This window comes from Tasmannia lanceolata, unplaced genomic scaffold (genome assembly GCF_043159265.1).
Source record: "Tasmannia lanceolata isolate RefF3 unplaced genomic scaffold, GAP_Taslan_0.1 ptg000011l, whole genome shotgun sequence".
Lineage (NCBI taxonomy): Eukaryota > Viridiplantae > Streptophyta > Magnoliopsida > Canellales > Winteraceae > Tasmannia > Tasmannia lanceolata.
The window spans coordinates 13,725,924-13,746,337 of NW_027518688.1; the positions used below are offsets into that span (position 1 = coordinate 13,725,924).

General features: G+C 39.8%; 1 protein-coding gene across 1 annotated transcript in view; it reads right to left on the reverse strand.

The window, feature by feature from the left end:
* Positions 1-298: 298 nt before the first annotated feature.
* The window catches only part of LOC143885899 (uncharacterized), a 31,108-nt gene continuing 10,992 nt past the window's right edge, over positions 299-20,414 (reverse strand). Inside the window, exons 5-7 of the mRNA XM_077389940.1 lie at positions 1,063-1,142; positions 858-965; positions 299-606 (exon numbers count right to left, since the gene is read on the reverse strand). Of these exons, the coding sequence (XP_077246055.1) occupies positions 299-606; positions 858-965; positions 1,063-1,142 (496 nt within the window). The remainder of the gene's footprint in view (positions 607-857; positions 966-1,062; positions 1,143-20,414) is intronic.

Here is a 20,414-nt window from a genome sequence, read left to right on the forward strand (position 1 = left end):
ATGCAGGTACCGTAGAAGTTGGATCTGGTTCAGGAGTCGGTGACGAGTCTCTTTCCAATAAAGTCGAGTCCGAGAGTACTTTAGATGATGAGTTTAATTCTTCAACTGCACATATGCCAGAGTTGGCTGAGTTCGATATTGAGCTGTCTGTTGAGTCTGTGAATACATCATTAGAGTCCAATATAATGTATGCTGTGGGCTGTTCTATTCTTGATGTAATCAATTCTATGAATGAAATGAAAGACTCTTTTGCTTTTCTTTCTTAGACACTGAATCTTGCTGAGCGACATACAACCCATCACTGTATCCGTGATGGACAAGTACAACAATAATGGCTGACCCGGGACAAGTACAACAATAATGGCTGACCCAGGATGACAGGGGATAAAACTGGAGGTAAGGACAAACACTGCTTGATCTTTTCAAAAGCCACCTGGCATTCTTCAGTCCATTTCTTCGATGAATTCTTCTTCAGAAGCTTGAAATAGGCTCGCATGTCATAGTCAGATGAGCTATAAACCTTCTTAAATACTGAACTTTCCCCAAGAATCCATGAATTTGCTTCTCGGTCTTCGGCGGTTCCATCTCCTGAATCGCTTTGATTTTCTGAGGATCCACTTCAATTCCCCTTTCACTCACCATAAATCCAAGTAGCTTTCCTGAAGTAACCCCGAATACACACTTGCTGGGGTTCAGACGAAGCTGATACTTTCTAATTCTTTCAAAGAATTTTCTTAAAGCGACAGTGTGCTCCGGTCGAGTCTTCCCCTTGACGATCATATCGTCTACATAGGCTTCGACTTCTTTGTGGATCATATCATGAAGAAGAGTAGTCGCAGCTCTCTGGTAAGTAGCACCTGCATTCTTCAACCCAAAAGGCATTACTCTGTAATAGTAAGTTCCCCACTGAGTAGTAAACGCTGTCTTGATCATATCTTCAGGCTCCATCTTGATCTGACTGTATCCTGAAAACCCATCAAGAAAAGATAATAGAGCATGACCAGCTGTATTGTCAACCAGAAGATCAATGTTCGGAAGCGGGAAGTCGTCCTTCGGACTTGCCTTGTTGAGGTCCCTGAAGTCCACACACATCCTGACCTTTCCGTCCTTTTTGGGCACCAGCACTATATTTGCTAGTCGCTCTGGATATTTGACAACTTGAATGAATTTTACTTCAAGTAGCTTTTTAACTTCGTCATGAACTTTTATCTCCCATTCTGTTTTGAGTTTCCGGAGTTTTTGCTTCTTCGGCTTCGCGCCAGGGATTAAAGGTAATCGATGCTGGACAATGTCTTCGCTCAATCCTAACATGTCATCATAAGACCAAGCAAAAACCTCCTTGAACTCCCTCAGTAAAGTGATTAATTCCTCACGCTCCTCGGGAGATAAAGTTTTGCCAATTCGTATTTCCCGAATTAAGGTTTCGTCACCTATATTTACGGTTTCAATTTCCTCTTCGAGTGGCCTTGCTCGGCGACTCTTCTCTTGTTGAATCATATGTTTGATTTCAAGGGGAGTTTCGTCGGCATCCTCATCAGAGGGAGAATCTTGATTATCATTATTAATGTTATCAGTTTTAAGAGCAGATTCAGTACTTGAAATGGAAACAGGAGATGGCTTCATTTGAGGAGTCTTTATATGGTGTAAGCCCTAATAGGGAGTTGCGAGATTATAGGGATTTGTACCAAGCGTAATATGTTAAAGGGTGAAATACGTAAAGAAAAAACTTAAAAGCTAATTATTTCAAAAGATGATGTTATTGGTAATTAAGAAAATTTTGGGGTTTTTTTACTATATAGGTTTTGATTTATGAGGTTTTTAGTAGTTTGCCCTATTTTTTTTCCTTTTTATAATGCTGTGTGTATTTTTAAGTATTTTGTTGCTGTGTTTGCAATATATTCATTGTGTGTGTAACCGCATTACAATATGGCATGTTTATGTAGATTCCCTCGCTATAATTGCTTTTACGTAACGTATTTAATAGCAGCAAGGAGTTTAGATTTATAAACTATTTGATAATCATAAACTTTACATTTACCAAATATCATATCTACAAATAGATTTACATTTAGTCCATGTCTGCCATCCAATAATGTTTTTTTCCATGGAATATTTGTTTATTGTGTTGGGAGAGTGAGAGGAGAGTGGGAGAGGAAGAGAATTGAGAGGAAGTGAGTCCAAAGTGAAGTGCTTTCACTGTTCACAGATTTTTTTGAGACAAAATTGCCCATCCTGCCCATCTACATGTCAGAAGTCTTTGGAGAAAGAGAAAAGTATTATTTTATCCCTTTTTCACTTCTATTTTAGACGTGACTTCTACCTACCACCAAAGCTTTCTTCTTCTTCTTCTTCTTCTTCTTCAACAACAACACTTTTCCTTCTACCACCATTAAAGCTACGTTTGGAGTTTAAAAGCTAGGTAAATCTGTGTAGGTAAATATGTTTATGGTTTTAAATGTGTTTATTTTATTTTTTGTATATTGTGTATGTAGTTTTGTATATTGTGTATGTAGTTTTGTGGTTTGTTTTTTGTAGAGTGTATATAGTTTTGATTTATGTTATAATACTCAATCCTGAAACATGTGCTAAAGTCAATCGTTAAATGCTATTAAAGTTGTTAAAATGTCGTTCATTGGATTGGATTCCATGTAGTAGATATTGTCTCATCGGATTGGATTCCATCCTTTAATAGTCGTTGAGGATTGTTGGAATAGTGGTGGATAACTGTGTTAGCAGTTGTTCAAACTGTTCCCACACTGGTTCGAGGTTGTTCGAATGTTATTGTTGGATTGGATTGAGTTGGATTGGATTCTATTGGATTGGGTTGGATTGGAATGTGTCATTGGATTGGATTGTGTCATTGGATTGGATTTGATTGAATTGGATTGGATTGTGTCATTGGGATGAATTTGAGCTACTTTAATAGTGGCAATGAAACTGTGTGTGTAGGGTATTCATATAGAGGTGTCAACACTGTCAATACCGGTTAATGTTTCAAATTTTGTTGTTGAAATTGGTTCAGGGTTGTCCAAATTTTGTTCAAACTCTTTGGATTCCATCTAGTTCATATATAGTGATTGGATTGGATTCCATCCACTCCACTAGTGGTTGAGGATTGTTGAAATAGTTCTGTAATTACTAGTTCAAATGGTATCAATAGTGGTTGGAACACTGCGAGAAGTCATTAATGTGCAGAAGGACTTGTCGAAACTCTTCCCACACTGGTTGTCCAAATTTGTTCATTCGAATGGATTGAATTGGATTCCATCCACTCCACTAGTGGTTGTAGATTGTTGGAATGGTGGTTGAAGCTGTGTAATTAGTGATTGAAATGGTATCAATTGTGGTTGCAACATTGTCAAAATTGCTCAATGTCATTAAGGTGTTCAGCTGTTCCCGCACTAGTGTAGGGTTGTCCAATTTTTTTTAATGGATTGGATTCCATCTACTTCTTGTTGAGTGATTGGATTGGATTACATCCACTAGTGGTTGATGATTGTTAGAACAGTGGTTGAAACTGCAAAATTACTGGTTGAAATGTGTGGGACCCGATCCCGCGAGAGGGGTGGGGCGTGAGCCGCCACGCTCTCTCTTGGTCTCTCGTACCCACGCGAATGGCGTGTGCTTTTTATTATTGATTTTAATTGCCCAACCAAGTGTGGATCCCGTCCCGAGGGGGGTGGTCCCACGAGGGTGTGTTTTAAGATGATGATGATAGCGCCTTTATCCATTGGTTTTGAATATGATTGCCTTTTTCACAAATTTAGGATAAAAGTCCTAACTTGACGAAAGAAGCAACTGACCAGAGTCGCCACCTAGATTAGGGATCTAGGACCCATGATTAACTCTGTTAATTTGGTCTGCGTTTTGAATTCTGGGTAAGTTACCTGGTTACGAAGTCGGAAGGTGTACCGCACGAAGTGTACAGCACCGACCTTGCCTAACTTTTTAAAAGCTTTAATTATTCAGGTTTAACTAAGGGGGTGAATGCGAGTTTTATTTTAGAAATCTAAACATTACTAATGATTTGGCCGTTCACAGCTTAGACTCATGCGGGCCAGGAGTGCATCCTACATGCAACTACATGCCTATGTGCCTATGTGAGTGTTTTTGACATTTCATGAGATTACTACGATTCGGTTTGAGTTGAATTAGATTGATTGATTTGAGGTGGAGTGACCTATGCTATATGAACCTAGATTTAATGCAATGGACCTAAGTTACATTTTTAGTATATTTGTAAACTTTGGATTCTAAGAATTCTATTTTGAAAACCTAGAATGTGATCTCTAAGTTTAGAGCCTAGAACTTTATGTTTTGGAGATTGGGATTTTTCATCTTAGATGATTATGAGTTCTTAGATTCTTTACGATTTTTGAATTCTTTTGAGTTCCAAATTTAACAAACACAACTAATCATGCAAAGAAAGCAACTAACATACTAAAAAGCAAAACAACTAGCATGTGATTCTAAGCTTATGATAAGAACAATTAAAGAGATCTAAACATGCAACTAATCATGCAACCAAGCAAAAGAAAACATCTAACATGCAAAAAGGGTTTAAGGAAAAGGAAAGGGTGAATAGGGGGATGGAAGGGACGAAGAAGGGTGTAGGGGAATGAGAATGATGGAGAAATGTGCGACTGAACTTGGGAGTGCCAAATTGCCTACGTACCCCATGATGGGGATCAAGCCACACGTAGTTCCATTGGGGTGGTTGAGATTAAGAATTGGAATTGGGATTCGGATTAGCTTTAGAAGCTAGAATAGGGAATTTGGATTTGAAGCATGAATTGAGTCACAAGGACTTCATTTTGGGAATTTGAAAGAGCTGGACTTGCGAAATTCGGCCAAATAGATTCAGACATAGAGGTGTAACTCGATTGGGGTCCAGGGGTTCAACTAGCGGGGTCTACTTGGCTGGGGTGGGTCCACTCGATTAGGCATGGAGTGTAACTTGATAAGGAAAGGAGGTGCAACTTAGTTGGGTGAAGAGTTGCACTCGGGTTTGATCCAGGTTGACTCGGGTTGACTCGGTTTAGATCCGGATGAGGTCGATTGGATCGGGTAGTGGACTAGGCGGAGCCGAGTTGGGTTAGGGTTGAATCAGGTTGGGTTGAACTGGATTGGGACTGAACTGGGTTGGGGTCGGGTTGCGGGTCTGAGTGGGGCTGAGTTGAACCGGGTTGGGTTGATTGGGTTGGCTGGGTTGGGTTGGATTGTGTTGCATGTGAGCCACACCCATTGTTTTGCATGTTTTAATTACTCACAGGTATACAACACCGTGTAAGCATTTTAATGTGCACAGCACACACATATGTACAGTGCATTGGTATAGTTAATCATGATTGGGACAGTGCATATCAAATTTGATTACATTGTACATGTGCATGCACGGCATAATGGATTCACGCATTCACAGACAAAGCACTCATGTACACCAAGGGTTTAGACACAATAGGTTCAAGGTTTAAGCATTTATGCACAGTGCATTGGTATGGGCAACTTGGCCTACTGGTTGGGGGATGTGAAATCGAAGGGTGTGGGGTGAGGCCAAATAGGTCTTGGGCCATGGGGGTTGGGCTGAATGTGTGTAGCCCATGACATGGCCGAATGATGCTTGGGGTTAAGGCCGATCGGACCGCGGGATTTGGGTCAACGTGATGGGGGTCCGGGCTGGACTAATTTGGATTAGGTGATGGGCTGTTGGTGCGGGTTCTGGTTGTGGGGCTGATTGCGAGGCCGGGCTCACTTTCGGGTAAAGGTTAAGTTGCATTGGGCCTCGGTTGGGTTGGAATGGCTTGAGCCCGGGCTAGACCGAGTTAGTCCGGGTTGGACCAGGGTTGGACCGGGTTAGCTTGGGCTTAACTCAGGTCGAGTCGGGTTAGGTCCAGGTTGGGCCGAGCTGAACCGGGTTGGACCGGGTGGGTCCAATTTGGGTTGAGTCAAGCCCCTATTGAGTCGGGTGTGGCTGAATTGGACCGAGCGGGTCCGGATGGGTTTTACGGTGCAGATCCGGGTTGGACCGGTTTGGGTGAAACTTGGGGTCGGTTCAGTTGAACACAAATAAAATTAAGAAGGCTAGGGGTGACGGTTCGGGTCCGGGGTGACGGTTTGTTGTGGGTTCGTGTTGGGGCTGGATCGGGTTGCGGGTTTGGGTTCATCTGTGTGGGGTGTGGATTTAGATTGGGTTGGGGCACGGATTGGGTTCGGTGTATGGGCGAGTTGGGGCTAGGTTAGGCTTGGGTTGACTGGAATTGCTTGGGTCGGGCCAAGTGGGTTGGGTTGAGAGGTTATGTGTGTACAGCACATATAAGAAATGAGTGAATATACGAGGGTATTTGATTATTTATAATGAGGGCAAGTGTAGACACACAATGCATGGATTCAAGCATTCATGGCTGTTTCGGTGGATCTTGAATCATGGGTCCAAAATCATATTTTAATTACATGCATGCAGCACATAGAGGGTTTGAGATATGTATATTACTCATACGTGCATTGCCTATGTGCACAATGCACACTCAGGAATAGATTTGGATAAGGGTGGTTTGGGTTCGGTCAGGGCATAGCTTGGGTTGAGCCTGACTTGGGCGTGGCTCAGATTGAAATGAGTTGAACCAGGTCAGACCCGGATTGGATTGGATTGGCTCGAGACGAACTCGTGCTGCCTTGAGTTAACTCGGGTTGAATCGGGGTTGGGACTAAATCGGGTTGGGTCGAGTCGGGTCCGGGTTGGACGGGGTTGAACCATGGGTTGGGGCTAAACCGGGTTGGGTCGAATTAGGTTTGGGTTGGACGGGGTTGAACTGGGGTTGACTCGGATTGGGTTAGATTGGACCGGGTGGGTCGTGTTTGAATATGGGTTGGGTCCATGTTGAACCGGTTCGCTGGGTTAGGTTCGGGTGGGGTTCAAGCTTAAGGTTCGGGTTCAGGTTCGAGGTGCGAGTTTGGATTGGGCTGCGGCTTGGGTGGAATGCGGCTGTGGTTGAGCAGCGACTTGGGTGGATGCGGCTTTTGGTGCGGGGTGCGGCTTGGGTTGGGCTTGACGTTTGGGTGCGGCTTAGGGGTGCGGGTTAGGGGGCGAGTTGCGGGGCTGATGCGGGGCGGGTTAAAGTGCGAGTTGTAGGGCTGATCGCGGGGCCGGGCCCACTTTTGGGTAAAGGTTAGGTGGGGTCCGAGTTGGACCGGTTAGATCGAGTTGGACCGGGTTGGTTGAGTCAAGTCTGGATGGTGTGGTTCGGATTGAGCTTCGGGTTGATGGTTCTCGGCCATGTGACTTTGCCACAATGCACTGGATATTTCGTTCACATCCCCATTCTGGATTCTAATGGAATGCGTGGGGGCATGACTCATGGCCATCAAAAAGGGCATAATGGATTTCAACCGGGTGTATGATCATATGGGTTTAATTTTTCTAACAGAATACATGAGGGTATGGTCTATGGCCAATTGGATGACATGGCTCTACTAATGTGGGTTTTAGGATGGGGGACAGTGAAACTTATATGGATTTGGTTATGTTCCACACAGTACATGGGTCTTGGGTTTGGGTAAGGGTGGAAAATAGGTCCGGTTGAAATGGGTTGAGTTGGGTTTAGTTGGCTAAGCATGGGGTCTGTTGGGTTGGGTAAGCTGTTGGGGCTAGGATTGAGAGGGAAGCCATCATAAAAACTAAAGAATGACTCAGGTATGCAGACTAATCATGCAAACTATATGAGTAGATATATCAGAATACGAACTAATATGCAAACTTCTATCATGTATTCTAATGACCAAATTATAACTTTGATTCGACATACCCTAATCATGAATGCAAACTAATATGGCTAAGATAATCACGATTAAAGTGATTCTACAAGTACCTACCTCGACCGTGACGGTTGAAGTCGATCCACACGGTGCCTTCGTACACACTTCTTTGGCTTTTACGCACACCGACCGTTAGTTGATGCCGCCTTGGATGGACGAATGCGAAAGAGTGTCGATGTGGTAGATTGGAAACGAATGCACAGTTGAGTGGGCTGCATGAGTTGAGGGAGAGGAGGGCGAATTTCTTAGGGAGAAAGAGAGAGGGAGTCTTGAGTTGTCTTGGGATGGAGCAATGGAGGGGTATTAATAGGTGAATGGGTGACCAAGGTTACTAAGTTAGGAGGAGAGGGAAAGGTAGGGTGGAGATTAAAAATTGAAGGTGAGAGACAATTTGATGGTATGGATGAAAAGCTCCTAGAATATTCCAACCCAATCTTTTGGAAACACCCATATATGATGGAAAGAACGTCCAATTTTGGTGGGCTTGTGAAGAATAGAAAGAGTTTTAAATAGTGAAGATTGATTGCATTATTTAAGAAACAATTCATTGCATGCCATGTGTCATTGCAAATTTAGAATGAGAAAAGAAACGTCCAAATTTTAGAATATTTGGTTTCCAATAAAGTGTGGACATGTCCCCTTCTCAATTTTGGGCAATTACTTGAACTAGTAATATTATGACACTTGTTCTATTCCTAATTTGCAAAGATTTTCACCAAATCTTAAGGTATCCACACAATATTCAAAAATAGGGGAGAGGAAAACAATATACGTTTTCCCAAGCTTGGGAAAACGTGTGGTGAGAGGAGAGAGAATGTGAGGAGAGAGAACACTCGCGGAAACAGAAAAATATCGTTTTCCGGAGATTTTGGCATCCGATTTCGATAATTTTTTCACCTTTGGAATCCTTGATTTTTACTCTTTCGTTGAAGCCCAATATTGCCATAGAAATATTGATTTCAAATTTTTGACCAATGAAAGCCATCGATTTTTATCGGCATATCGTTTTTTCAAAGATTGGGCAAATCGGTGATCCAAACGAACCAACCGACTTGATCAATTTTTGGATCAACGGTTAAAACTATTAAACCAATATATCAACACCAATTAAGACATTAAAAGATTTAATGTGATAATTTCGACGGATCTCATTCATCATGCCTTGATCCGTGACTTTTCACTAGGTTTTTGCTTAGTTAAGTAACCCAATGTTTAATCCGGATTTGAGATTAACCTTGATTGATATTATTTTGACTAAATGATCACAAATCCTTGGTAAAGAAAGACACTCAGGTCAAGATCGGCCCTTGATCTGAAGATTTACGGAAATCAGGTCTCGGAATGGAATCAGGGCCCGGGTTGTGAAGTAACCCAAGCTTATTTTGTCCCGATTGATGATTCGTAAAGTCAGATCGAGATATTATTGCCTTAAAACATATAAATCCATGATAGAGGGACTCTTACATGGATTTAACACTCTAAGTCACCAATCAGGGCATTTTTCCAAATTTTCGGATCTAATCGTCTTACCAGGTACATCTCTTTATCATTTTGGTTGTCGGGGAATGTGATGATGCATATTTTACCAGTGAAATTCGATGGATCAATATATTAGGTTATTGTTGGTTAAAGTGTAGCAAAATGAGGGTGTCTACACCAAGCAGGTAGCAACCAAGCCATAGGGTGCAAACAAGCGTGCAACCCAGTACCCATAAGGGCAGGGGTAAGCCTCCGAGCCTAGCAAAGTGTGATTTAATTCATCTTTTCCGTGAACTTGGGATCACTAAGGCAATCCGAATTCCACACAAAAGAGAGTGACAGAGTCGCCACCTAGATGAGGGATCTAGGACCCATAAATGACCAGAAATCTAGACTCGTTACCTGGTTACGAGAATGGAAGGTATTACTTTCATGGAAAGTCCTATGTGATTTAATTACTTTTAATTTAAGGATTAATGTACAAAACCCCACTTATGTGTGGAGCCGACTCGTGATTGGTATGCCATCAAGCATCCAACCTGCCTACGTACCCAAGCCTCACTGGGAATCAGAGTCGACGTAGTTCGGTGCACCTAGCCAAGCTACTTATGCCTAACTTAACTAAGACACCGACCTAGACTGGATTAACTGTTTCTACAGTTTTAAGAAAAGTTATTTAATTCAAGTTGAGGATTTTATTATCCTAGGATTTCATCTAAGATGCTATATGATCCTATCTAAATGCAAGTTGTCCCTTAGACTAATGCAGGTTAACCTACATCCTAGGTAACTAAGCTTGTCCTAGGGAAAGATTGGGTGACTAGTGTAACTAGACCTATGGCACGGTTGCTATCCATAGCAAACGTCCGTGATGAGGCTGAACTCCTAACTCTAGGACTCCCTAAAACCTAAGACTCCCTAAAACCTAGGACACGACATGACGTAAGTGTTTCTAAATTGGGCTCTAATGGTTCTTATGACGGAAACCATAATCCAATGGTTCCGAAAGACACGAGACAAATCGATTTAATTTCTTGAAGTTAATGAATTTCAGATTTCAAGGATTTTCGGTTTCTGAACATTTAAGGAATACCAAAGGTTCTACGGTTCACAAATTTCGGCCTCGAATAGCATCCACGGAAGGGAATCGTGCGCTCTTTCCTTGTGCAATTTAATACTTAAGTTATAGCACCTTATTGCCTGGCATATCTCAAGATTTCCGTGGACAGTAAACCTCGGAGCCAATAACATGCTATGGCTTAAATATTCAAATTGTCAAAGATCGATTGCAATTGAGATACGATTATGGATGCACTGGCCATTTTACCAGGGAAATCTAAGGATCCTAATATTTCTGTTTCAATGGATTAAGGAATGAATATGTGACAGAAGTTTAAGGTTCTTTAGAAATTTTTATAATGATTTTTAATTAATTTCAATTTTTAGTGGATTTTATCAATTTTAAACCTCATGAATGATTTTACAAGTGAACTTATTGCAAACGAATTTGAAATGAACTGAAATTTCTACAGAAATAAGATGGGAATATATGTAGCTTACTGGATGAGTTTCACAGATTTTTATATTAAACTCCTATTTATTTTTGATTTAACAATAATGAGACCAGATTGTTAAAATAACACAGAAACTACTAGAAATAGAAATCTAAATTCATTGAAATTTCTACAGTAGTAAGATATGAGTAAACGTAGCATGATGTGAGATTTTGATGAATTTTAGAGACTATTTACTATCAATTTCGGATTTTTGAATTTTAAGACCAAATTATGAATTTACACTACATCCCTTAGGAAACGAGATCCAAATCAATTAAAAATTTTACAGAAGCAAGAAATATAGAATATAAGACTACTGTAAAATTTTTAACAATTTTAACTGTGATTGGATGTCAGTAAAAAATCTCACAAAATCTAATTGTTTTCAAAGAAAGCATCAAATAACATACCAAATAAAATCCAAAAATCTTTAAAAATTTCATGGTAGAATGTATCAGCACCATATTATTTTCCCATGAAATTTCATTAATTTTGGAATCTATTTAGTATATATTTAATTTTTCTTCGTCAAAAAGATGTTTTTAAAGAGTTTTCTATTTTTAAAACATGATTTTTGAGAAAATTACGACTTCGGAAAATGTCCTTTAACCTTGTTCCGATATGATGAACATAAGAAAATTTTAAAATTCCAAAAAATAGATCATCCTGAGATAGCTATTTTTCCAATTTCAAAATTTCTCAGTCATTATTTTAAATGAAATTTCATTCTTCGCTCAAATTTTTGAAATCCTTTGATCCAATGTCCGATCCAATCCGATGGTTATTTTAATCTATTTAAATAGATCAGTATATTAAATTTCGAGATAAATCGGAATTGAAACACTCATGTAGATCATGATTTTGAACACACACATAATATTGAATTAAAATCAATTAAATGTTAAAATCATGTAAAAATATATATAAAAATACCAAATACTCCTGAAAAAATCTGAGAATAGTGCACCTACCTGTGATGGAGATCCTCGCCGAATCCAAAAGCCGAAGAGTTCGAAAAAATCCGGCCGACGCTCGATCTGATGCCCTTTCTTTCTTTTTGTTACTGTGTTTTTCTCACTGTGGATGGGGAGAGAGAGATAAAGAGAGAGATGGAGAGAGAGATAAAGAGAGAGATAGAGAGAGAGATAGAGATAGAACTGAGGGAATGAGAGAGAGTTCGAGAATGACAGAGAGAGAAATAGAGAGAGAGAGAGATAGAACTGAGGGAATGACAGAGAGTTCGAGAATGACAGAGACTATCTTCTGTTTTGAGAGATGGGGAGACGAGCTATCCTCCTTCTTCTTCTTTTTCTTTTTTTAAACCAATCGAATATTTAGAGTTGAGGAAAACAGGGTAATACGGTACTCTGGTTTTTGAGTGAGAGAGGGTTGCGATATAGAGAAAGGTTGTGATGGCTGTGAGGAGTAGAGATTGAGAGTGATAATGATGGAGAGGAAAAATAGTGTGATGAGTGAGGGAGAGGTGAGGGAGATGAAAAACAGAGGGGAAGGTAAGGAGTTAAAAAAAACAGAGAGAGAGAGTGGGGAGAAAAACAGAGGGAGAGTGGAGAGTTAAAAAAACAAAGCGTGAGTGGGGAGTTGAAAACAGAGGGTGAGTAGGGAGTTAAAAAAAACAGAGAGTGGAGTGGGGAGAAAAACAGAGAGTGGAGTGGGGAGATGAAAAACGTGAGAGTGGAGTGGGGAGATGAAAAACAGAGCGTGAGTGAGGAGATGAAAAACAGAGCGTGAGCGAGGATGATCAAGAAACAGATCCCTACTCCCGACCAGTTGCCGAGAGGTTTTCTTTTTCTTTTTTTTTTCTTCGACTATCCTCCTCCAAAGCTGCTGTTGAGTGGCCGAAAAACAGAGAGACGAACGAGAGAGCTGCTGCTGCCAGGGTAGGGGAACTGAGGGAGAAAGAGGAGAACGAACGATGAAGAATCCTCCGAGAGGCTGAGGAAGTTTTGAGAGAGCTCAACAGAGCCAACGTCCCCTTTTTTTTTTTTTCTTTTACAGAGAGATCCGATAGCTTTGCTTTTTTTTTTCTTTCTAAAAAATCCTTTTTTTTAGCTTTGCTCAATCGTCCCAACATATATGGGGGCATTACATCAATCTAGCAACTCCGGATGGCCGCCCTCTTCGATTTAGAATTAGTCGCCATATTGCCATTTTGATCATCTTAGCCACCAAAACATAAACAGCAACTATTTAACAAAAACAGAATTTGCATTATTTACGTCCAAATATAGCATGAGTTGCTTTTTTTACAAGGATGATAAGCCACAGATTTTTTTCTTGAAAAGAATAGGAAAACTTGCTGTTTTTACAAGGATAATAAGCCACGGATTTTTTCTTGGAAAGAATATGAAAACTTGCTGTTTTTACAAGGATATGTAATTAAGCTTTCTATAGGTGGGAAAAGCAATTTATTAAATTAGTAATTGCATTATACTCACGTGACATTCCCTCAGCCAATTCTTTTTTAAGAAATTTCAACATGCAAGGTCCATATGTGGGACCGAGCAACACATGGAAGATGATCCAAACCATTCAATTCATTGGGCTAATCCACATCATCCAAATTGCGAGCATCAAATGCGAATTAATCGTACTCCCCTAATCAATCCTATGGGCTGATCCAAGCCATCCAATTGATTAACCACGCCCTCTAGATCTTCTTCATTAGATGATCCAATCCGCCCAATTAGTGGGCCGCAATACAAATGGGTTGGGCCCACAAATTATTTTTCATGGGATAATCCGAGCTACTATTGGATTGGGCTAAAACCAAAATGGGTTATGCCCCAAATCATTTTCTTGGTTTGATCTGAATTGCTCAACTTGATGGACATCTGTATGCATTAGATCGAAGTAGGCTCAACACTCATTTTTCATTAAAACAATATGCGGCCCCCCTGTTGATCCAAATTTAAACAAATGTTCAATGCGGGCCCACCGAATGGGTCCAAACTTCCCCCTTGCTCGGATTCTCGTGAATAACCTTTCTCAACACTTAGCGAAAAGAAATTTGCAGAACATTGCGGAAATGATTGAAAAGATTGAGAAAATATAAGAGATGGACACGGGAATGGAAAACACCGAAGAACCGATAGAAAAACATTAACTTCTTTGTTGACTAAGGCGGAGCAAAATGGGGGTGTCTACAAAATGATATCAATACTGGTTGCAACATTATGAATAGTGCACAATGTCATTAAGGAGTTGTTCAAACTTTGTCCCGCACTGGTGTAGGGTTATCCAAATTTGTTCATTGGATTAGATTGATTCCATCGACTCCACTAGTGGTTGAGGATTGTTGGAATGCAGGTTGAAGCTGTGTAATTACTTGTTGAAATGGTATCATCAGTGGTTGCAACATTGTGAATAGTGCTCAATGTCATTAAGGAGTTGTGCAAACTCTCTCCCGCAGTGGTGTAGGGTTGTCGAAATTTGTTCAATAGATTGGATTGAATTCCATCCACTCCACTAGTGGTTGAGGATTGTTGGAATGCTAGTTGAAGCTATGTAATTACTGGTTGAAATGGTATCAATAGTAGTTGCAACATTGTGAATAGTGCTCAATGTCAATAAGAAGTTGTGCAAACTCTGTTCCGCACTGGTCTAAGGTTGTCCAAATTTGTTCAATGGATTGGATTCGTTCTACTTCATGTTCACTCACTGATTGGATTAGATTCCATCCACCCCACTAGTGGTTGATGATTGTTCGAACAGTGGTTGAAGCTGTGTAATTACTGGTTGAAATTATATCCATAGTAGTTGCAACATTGTGAATAGTGGTCAATGTCATTAAGGAGTTGTGCAAACTCTATCACGCATTGATCTAGGGTTATCCAAATTTGTGTATTGGATTGGGTTCCATCTACTTCATTTTCACTCCCTAATTGGATTCGATTACATCTACTCCACTAGTGGTTGATGATTGTTAGAACAGTGGTTGAAGCTGTGTAATTACTGGTTGAAATGATATCAATAGTGGATGCAACATTGCGAATAGTGCTCAATGTCATTAAGGAGTTGTGCATACTCTGTCCCGCACTGGTTTAGGGCTGTCGAAATTTGTTCATGGGATTGGATTTCATCTACTTCATGTTCACTCACTGATTGGATTGGATTTCATCCACTCCACTAGCAGTTGAGGATTGTTGGAATGGTGGTTGAAGCTGTGTAATTAGTGGCTGAAATGGTATCAATAGTGGTTGCAACATTGTGAATAGTGCTCAATGTCATTAAGGAGTTGTGCAAACTCTGTCCCGAACTGGTCTAAGGTTGTCCAAATTTGTTCAATGGATTGGATTCCATCTACGTTATGTTCACTCACTGATTGGATTAGATTCCATCCACTCCACTAGTGGTTGATGATTGTTCGAACAGTGATTCAAGCTGTGTAATTACTGGTTGAAATGATATCCATAGTAGTTGCAAGATTGTGAATAGTGGTCAATGTCATTAAGGAGTTGTGCAAACTCTATCACGCATTGATCTAGGGTTATCCAAATTTGTGTATTGGATTGGGTTCCATCTACTTCATTTTCACTCCCTAATTGGATTCGATTACATCTACTCCACTAGTGGTTGATGATTGTTAGAACAGTGGTTGAAGCTGTGTAATTACTGGTTGAAATGATATCAATAGTGGATGCAACATTGCGAATAGTGCTCAATGTCATTAAGGAGTTGTGCATACTCTGTCCCGCACTGGTTTAGGGCTGTCGAAATTTGTTCATGGGATTGGATTTCATCTACTTCATGTTCACTCACTGATTGGATTGGATTCCATCCACTCCACTAGCGGTTGAGGATTGTTGGAATGGTTTGTAGCTGTGTAATTAGTGGTTGAAATGGTATCAATAGTGGTTGCAACATTGTGAATAGTGATCAATGTCATTAAGGAGTTGTGCAAACTCTGTCCCGCACTGGTGTAGGGTCGTCGAAATTTGTTCATTGGATTGGATTCCATCTACTTCATGTTCACTCACAGATTGGATTGGATTCCATCTACTCCACTAGTGGTTGAAGCTGTTGTGGACCCCGATCCGAGAGAGTCCGCGGTGAGGGACGTGTGCCCCCACGCACTAACAGTCTCTATGGATCATCCACGTGAATGGAGAGCTCTACCAAGGAACTCTCGAAAGAAAATGCCTCTCACAGCATGAGTGGCAATACAAAGGTGAGATACCTCTCGATTCGGGGACTAGCCCAGATTCGAGGCGTACCTTAAACAAAGAAGAGTCGCCATCCAAGGAAAAAGGCAAATGGGCCCTGGATCCCATACTATGCTCTGTTGCAACGGATAACCAGAGATATAAAATAAGGTTCGTGCCTGGTTACGAATTCGGAAGGTCTAAAGAGCACCTCATCCGCCCAAGTGCAAACACCTGGTCTCTTATGCCATTTACTTAATAATTTTGAAGAGCTTTGGGCGAAAATCATATGGAATGGGAATGAATATCTCCGAGAAGACGTCTATCTAATCATGCATGTCTCGGAGATGAAATCAAAGGCACACAAGATAAAATAAAAGAAACATGTGTCACCTGAGCATAGCTAGGTTATAAGTGACATGCCTAATGGGTGTCTAAGTTCTGATGAACAAACACATGCACGACACACCAAAAAAGTATAAGGTCTGCGCAATAAAGTAAGAAAACACTGCAAAACATAGAAAAATGACTCGATACTATACAACCCTAAGACTCTAATCTATACCTAGGCCCGAGTCTTTAGATGATCTGATGTTCATCCAAAGAAGCCTACGTATCCCCGCCTCCACGAGAATCAAGGCAACGTAGTTCTTCGCACCTATTCTAAGCTATGATGCCTAAGACATCTAGACCTCTATCCTAGACTCGATCTAAAAGACCGGACTAGTTCTTAAAGCTTCTTGTGTGATTATTTAAATTCCAACGGATTGTAGATTTTAGGACACCCTATATGCCTTAACTAAATGCAGGTTAGCCCTGAACTAATGCAGGTGGTTCCTATAATCTATGTGTAGCTAGGCTGTACGCCCTAAGGGAAACAATGGGATCAATAGCGTATCCAAGACTTAATCATCAGTCGGCGATATGAATCACCAACTGATTGGACGGAGGCGCTCCTATAACTCTAGGACAAACTCCTAACTCTAACACAAACACAAACAAACCACACAACACATCAAAGACAAACTCAAAACTCTAAAACTCTCCATCTAGGACAAACTCCTAACTCTAGAGGAAGATCTTGTTAAAACAAAGTTTTGAAGATTTTTGGTATTTTTTCTTAAAATGGGTAAATGATTTGTTTACAAAGGTTTGGCTGGACCTGAGATAAGAATCTCAAGCTGCACTACGTACCTCGTGGAAGAGGATCAAGCCAACGTAGTTCGAAATAGATTTCCTAACTACTCCTAATGACTCAAGATTTTTGAGATTTTTGTGTTTTTTAGATGTTTTTATTGTTATTAAGTATTTTTGACTCAAAGGGAACAAATCCTATCATCATAAGGGGAGGACAGACTCCCGAATATCCCGCAAAGGTTGGACAGCATCCTATACTTTGCGGGGGAAAAGAACAGAAACACAACTCTGCAAGGGTTGGACAGCATCCTATACCTTACGAGAGTGGACAGAAAAACACATGATTTGATAAGAGGTAAAATAGAATCCTAACCCCTATGATGATAGAATTTGATTCCTGAAAAAGAGGATTGACTCTCTAGATTAAAGACGGATTCTTGTGCTAATGGACTAATCAAACTAAGATAAAGCTCAACAAGTAATAAGGAAAGACCTTGTGCATATTTAGCAAAGGTAAAACATCCAGCCGGGCCGGACAGCTACCTAGCCCTAGGGTGCAACAAATGTGCAACCAGATACCCATATAGGATAGGGGTATGAAGCCAAGCCGAGTAGGATGTTCCCCCAAAACCAAATGATGCACAAAGAGGAAGATGCTAATAGAATGAGACTGGGCAAGTCTCTTAGACATATAAGTAGGATAGAGGAAAAAAAATGCGAACAAGGAAAAAGAGACCTTGTGCCTATTTGGTTTAGGTAAAACACCTAACCAGGCCGGACAGCTACCTAGCCCTAGGGTGCAACAAATGTGCAACCCAATACCCATAAGGTAAGGGGTATGATGCCAAGCCGAGCAAGGTGTTCTCCCAAAACCAAACAACGCACAAAAAGGAGGGTTTAAGACCTATGAGACTAGAGGTAGTCTTCTAGAGGTTAACTCAGGTTGATTCATTAATGAGACAATGCCTGTCTCCGAAGATTTAGATCTAAAAGACTAGGCAAGTCTTTTGAGAAAATAGAATGTTATTTGGACTGTGCAAGTCCCCCTAGAGATGGGCTTGGGCTAGCGCCTTCATCGCCCTACAAGAAAAGGGGATTCTAATATCTAAAGAAAATTAACAGCAATCTATAAGACTGTGCTAGTCTATCAAAGAGAGAAGAAAAAGCTGCCAGATAATTGCAAATTTCACTCTAAAAACAAATCAAGTGCTAAGCAAAGAAGAATATACAATTTAATTGCAATCATAAAATGATAACTAACATTAATTAGTCCAGACCAGCCGCTGGATAGCCTAATAAAGTAAAAAAAACAATATCAAACACTTCTAAACCAACCACAAACCCCAATACGGGGACTCCAATGAAATCAGATGATGCCAAAGTAATCATCTGATATCATATACACATGATAATATTTCTAAACCCGCCTTGAGATCAGACAGTACTCATGTCGATAATATCGAACAGAGTAGTCATCTGATCTCCTTCTTCCTATTAATAATTTATTTAAATAAATAAGGCAGCAAGTAGTAAACTAATCAGTGGACAGCAATTACGTGCTAGTGAAAAAGATCAAAGGGCAGCAGTTATGTATAGAATAATGGGCTTGGGCTATCGCCTTCATCACCCTCTCCTACATATAATCCCCATTCTTATTCTAATAAACACAAATTATACCAAAGCATGGAACTGTACCTTTGTCACAATACGAAATTAATTATGTAGCTAATTGAACTTGTATCAGTTGGTGGTGTAAAAAAAGAAAACTATACTTTACAATAGTAATGCAAGCATTTTTAAAGAAAAATTGAATTTGTAACAACTATCCTATAGCATCTAATTTCAAATACTAACTCCAAGATGTGTATGCAAAATCTATACTGAACATAACATAAAAAATTATTAAAAATAATGATTCCAGCATGATCATTTGACACATAATTCTAATAGAGCAACCTGTAAATGTTCTATCTTCAACAATTACTTCATCTAAAACTCCCATTTTCTTGAGCCCAAATAAAAGAAAAGAATATGATGATCGAATATAAATGTATCTAAATACTATAAGAGCATTTAAACAATGTCATATTTCCAAAACAGTCATACAGTTAATATAATTGGATATTCTTTTAAATATGAAGCATAATCAACAAAATATATTTTTTTTTTTACGAAAACATGATCACAATTTAGCCATATTGACCTTTTCAGCCATGAACAATATGCAATGATTAAATACTATTCTTAGTATAAAAATACAGATGAACAAAACAAAGACAGGAGAACAAAACATTGCTACCCAAATAATCCACACCTTAAATCCAAAGTATTTCAAATTTGTCCCATTGGGATAAGCATCTTAAAGATCAAGGGAAGCTAATAAGAAAAATGAACCTCAACTATATAGAGAACTTGAAAGAAAAGCTTTGAACAACTCTGTGCAAATGTTTAATAGTACCAACATCAATATAGGTGTGCAACAGCTATCAATATCCAATGTTCATGATCTAATTTGCGCAAAAACTGGAGCATATGGATGAATTTACACCACAAGAACTGGGGCAGTACTTTTGGCAGAACTGTGAGCTAAATATATGGTCAGGATTGTACTAAACAGGGGCTGATTCAAGGATTAAAATATGTGCAACATTGGACAGAATCTGTGAATAGAATATGTGCAGAAAAACTGGACAGAATCTGTGAGTAAAATATGTGCAAAATTGGACAGAATCTGTAAATAGAATATGTGCAGAAAAATTATACAGAATCTGAGGGTAAAATACGTGCTTAAAGCAAGGCTGAACTATTATTTTTAGTGCAAAGTTAGGCTGAACTGTTGAGCAGATAAATATGCCAAAACTGAACTGAATCCATGATAAAATAAGGGCTGTTTTAACTATGCCAAAACATGGGCTGTTTTGTGCTAAAACTGGGTTTGCATTATGCCAAAACAAAGACTGACTCATTCAAAACAGGGATTAAATCACGGGATAAACTACAGTAAAATAGGGGTTGAATCATGACTGAATTGTGGACAGATTTTATGTATAACAGGGAGTTGGCTTCTAGACAGATTTTGTGCAAACATAATGACGAATTTTGTGCCAAAATAGAGACAGATTTATGTGTTGAAACAATGACAGATTGGTGCGTGAAATGGGCTTTAAGACTTTTGAAAGGAGAAGAATTCTCTAACTAAAGAAAAGAGAATAAGAGGGGAAAGAGTATTATCACAATTAAGTAATTCCCTTCAAAATTGGGCTTGGGT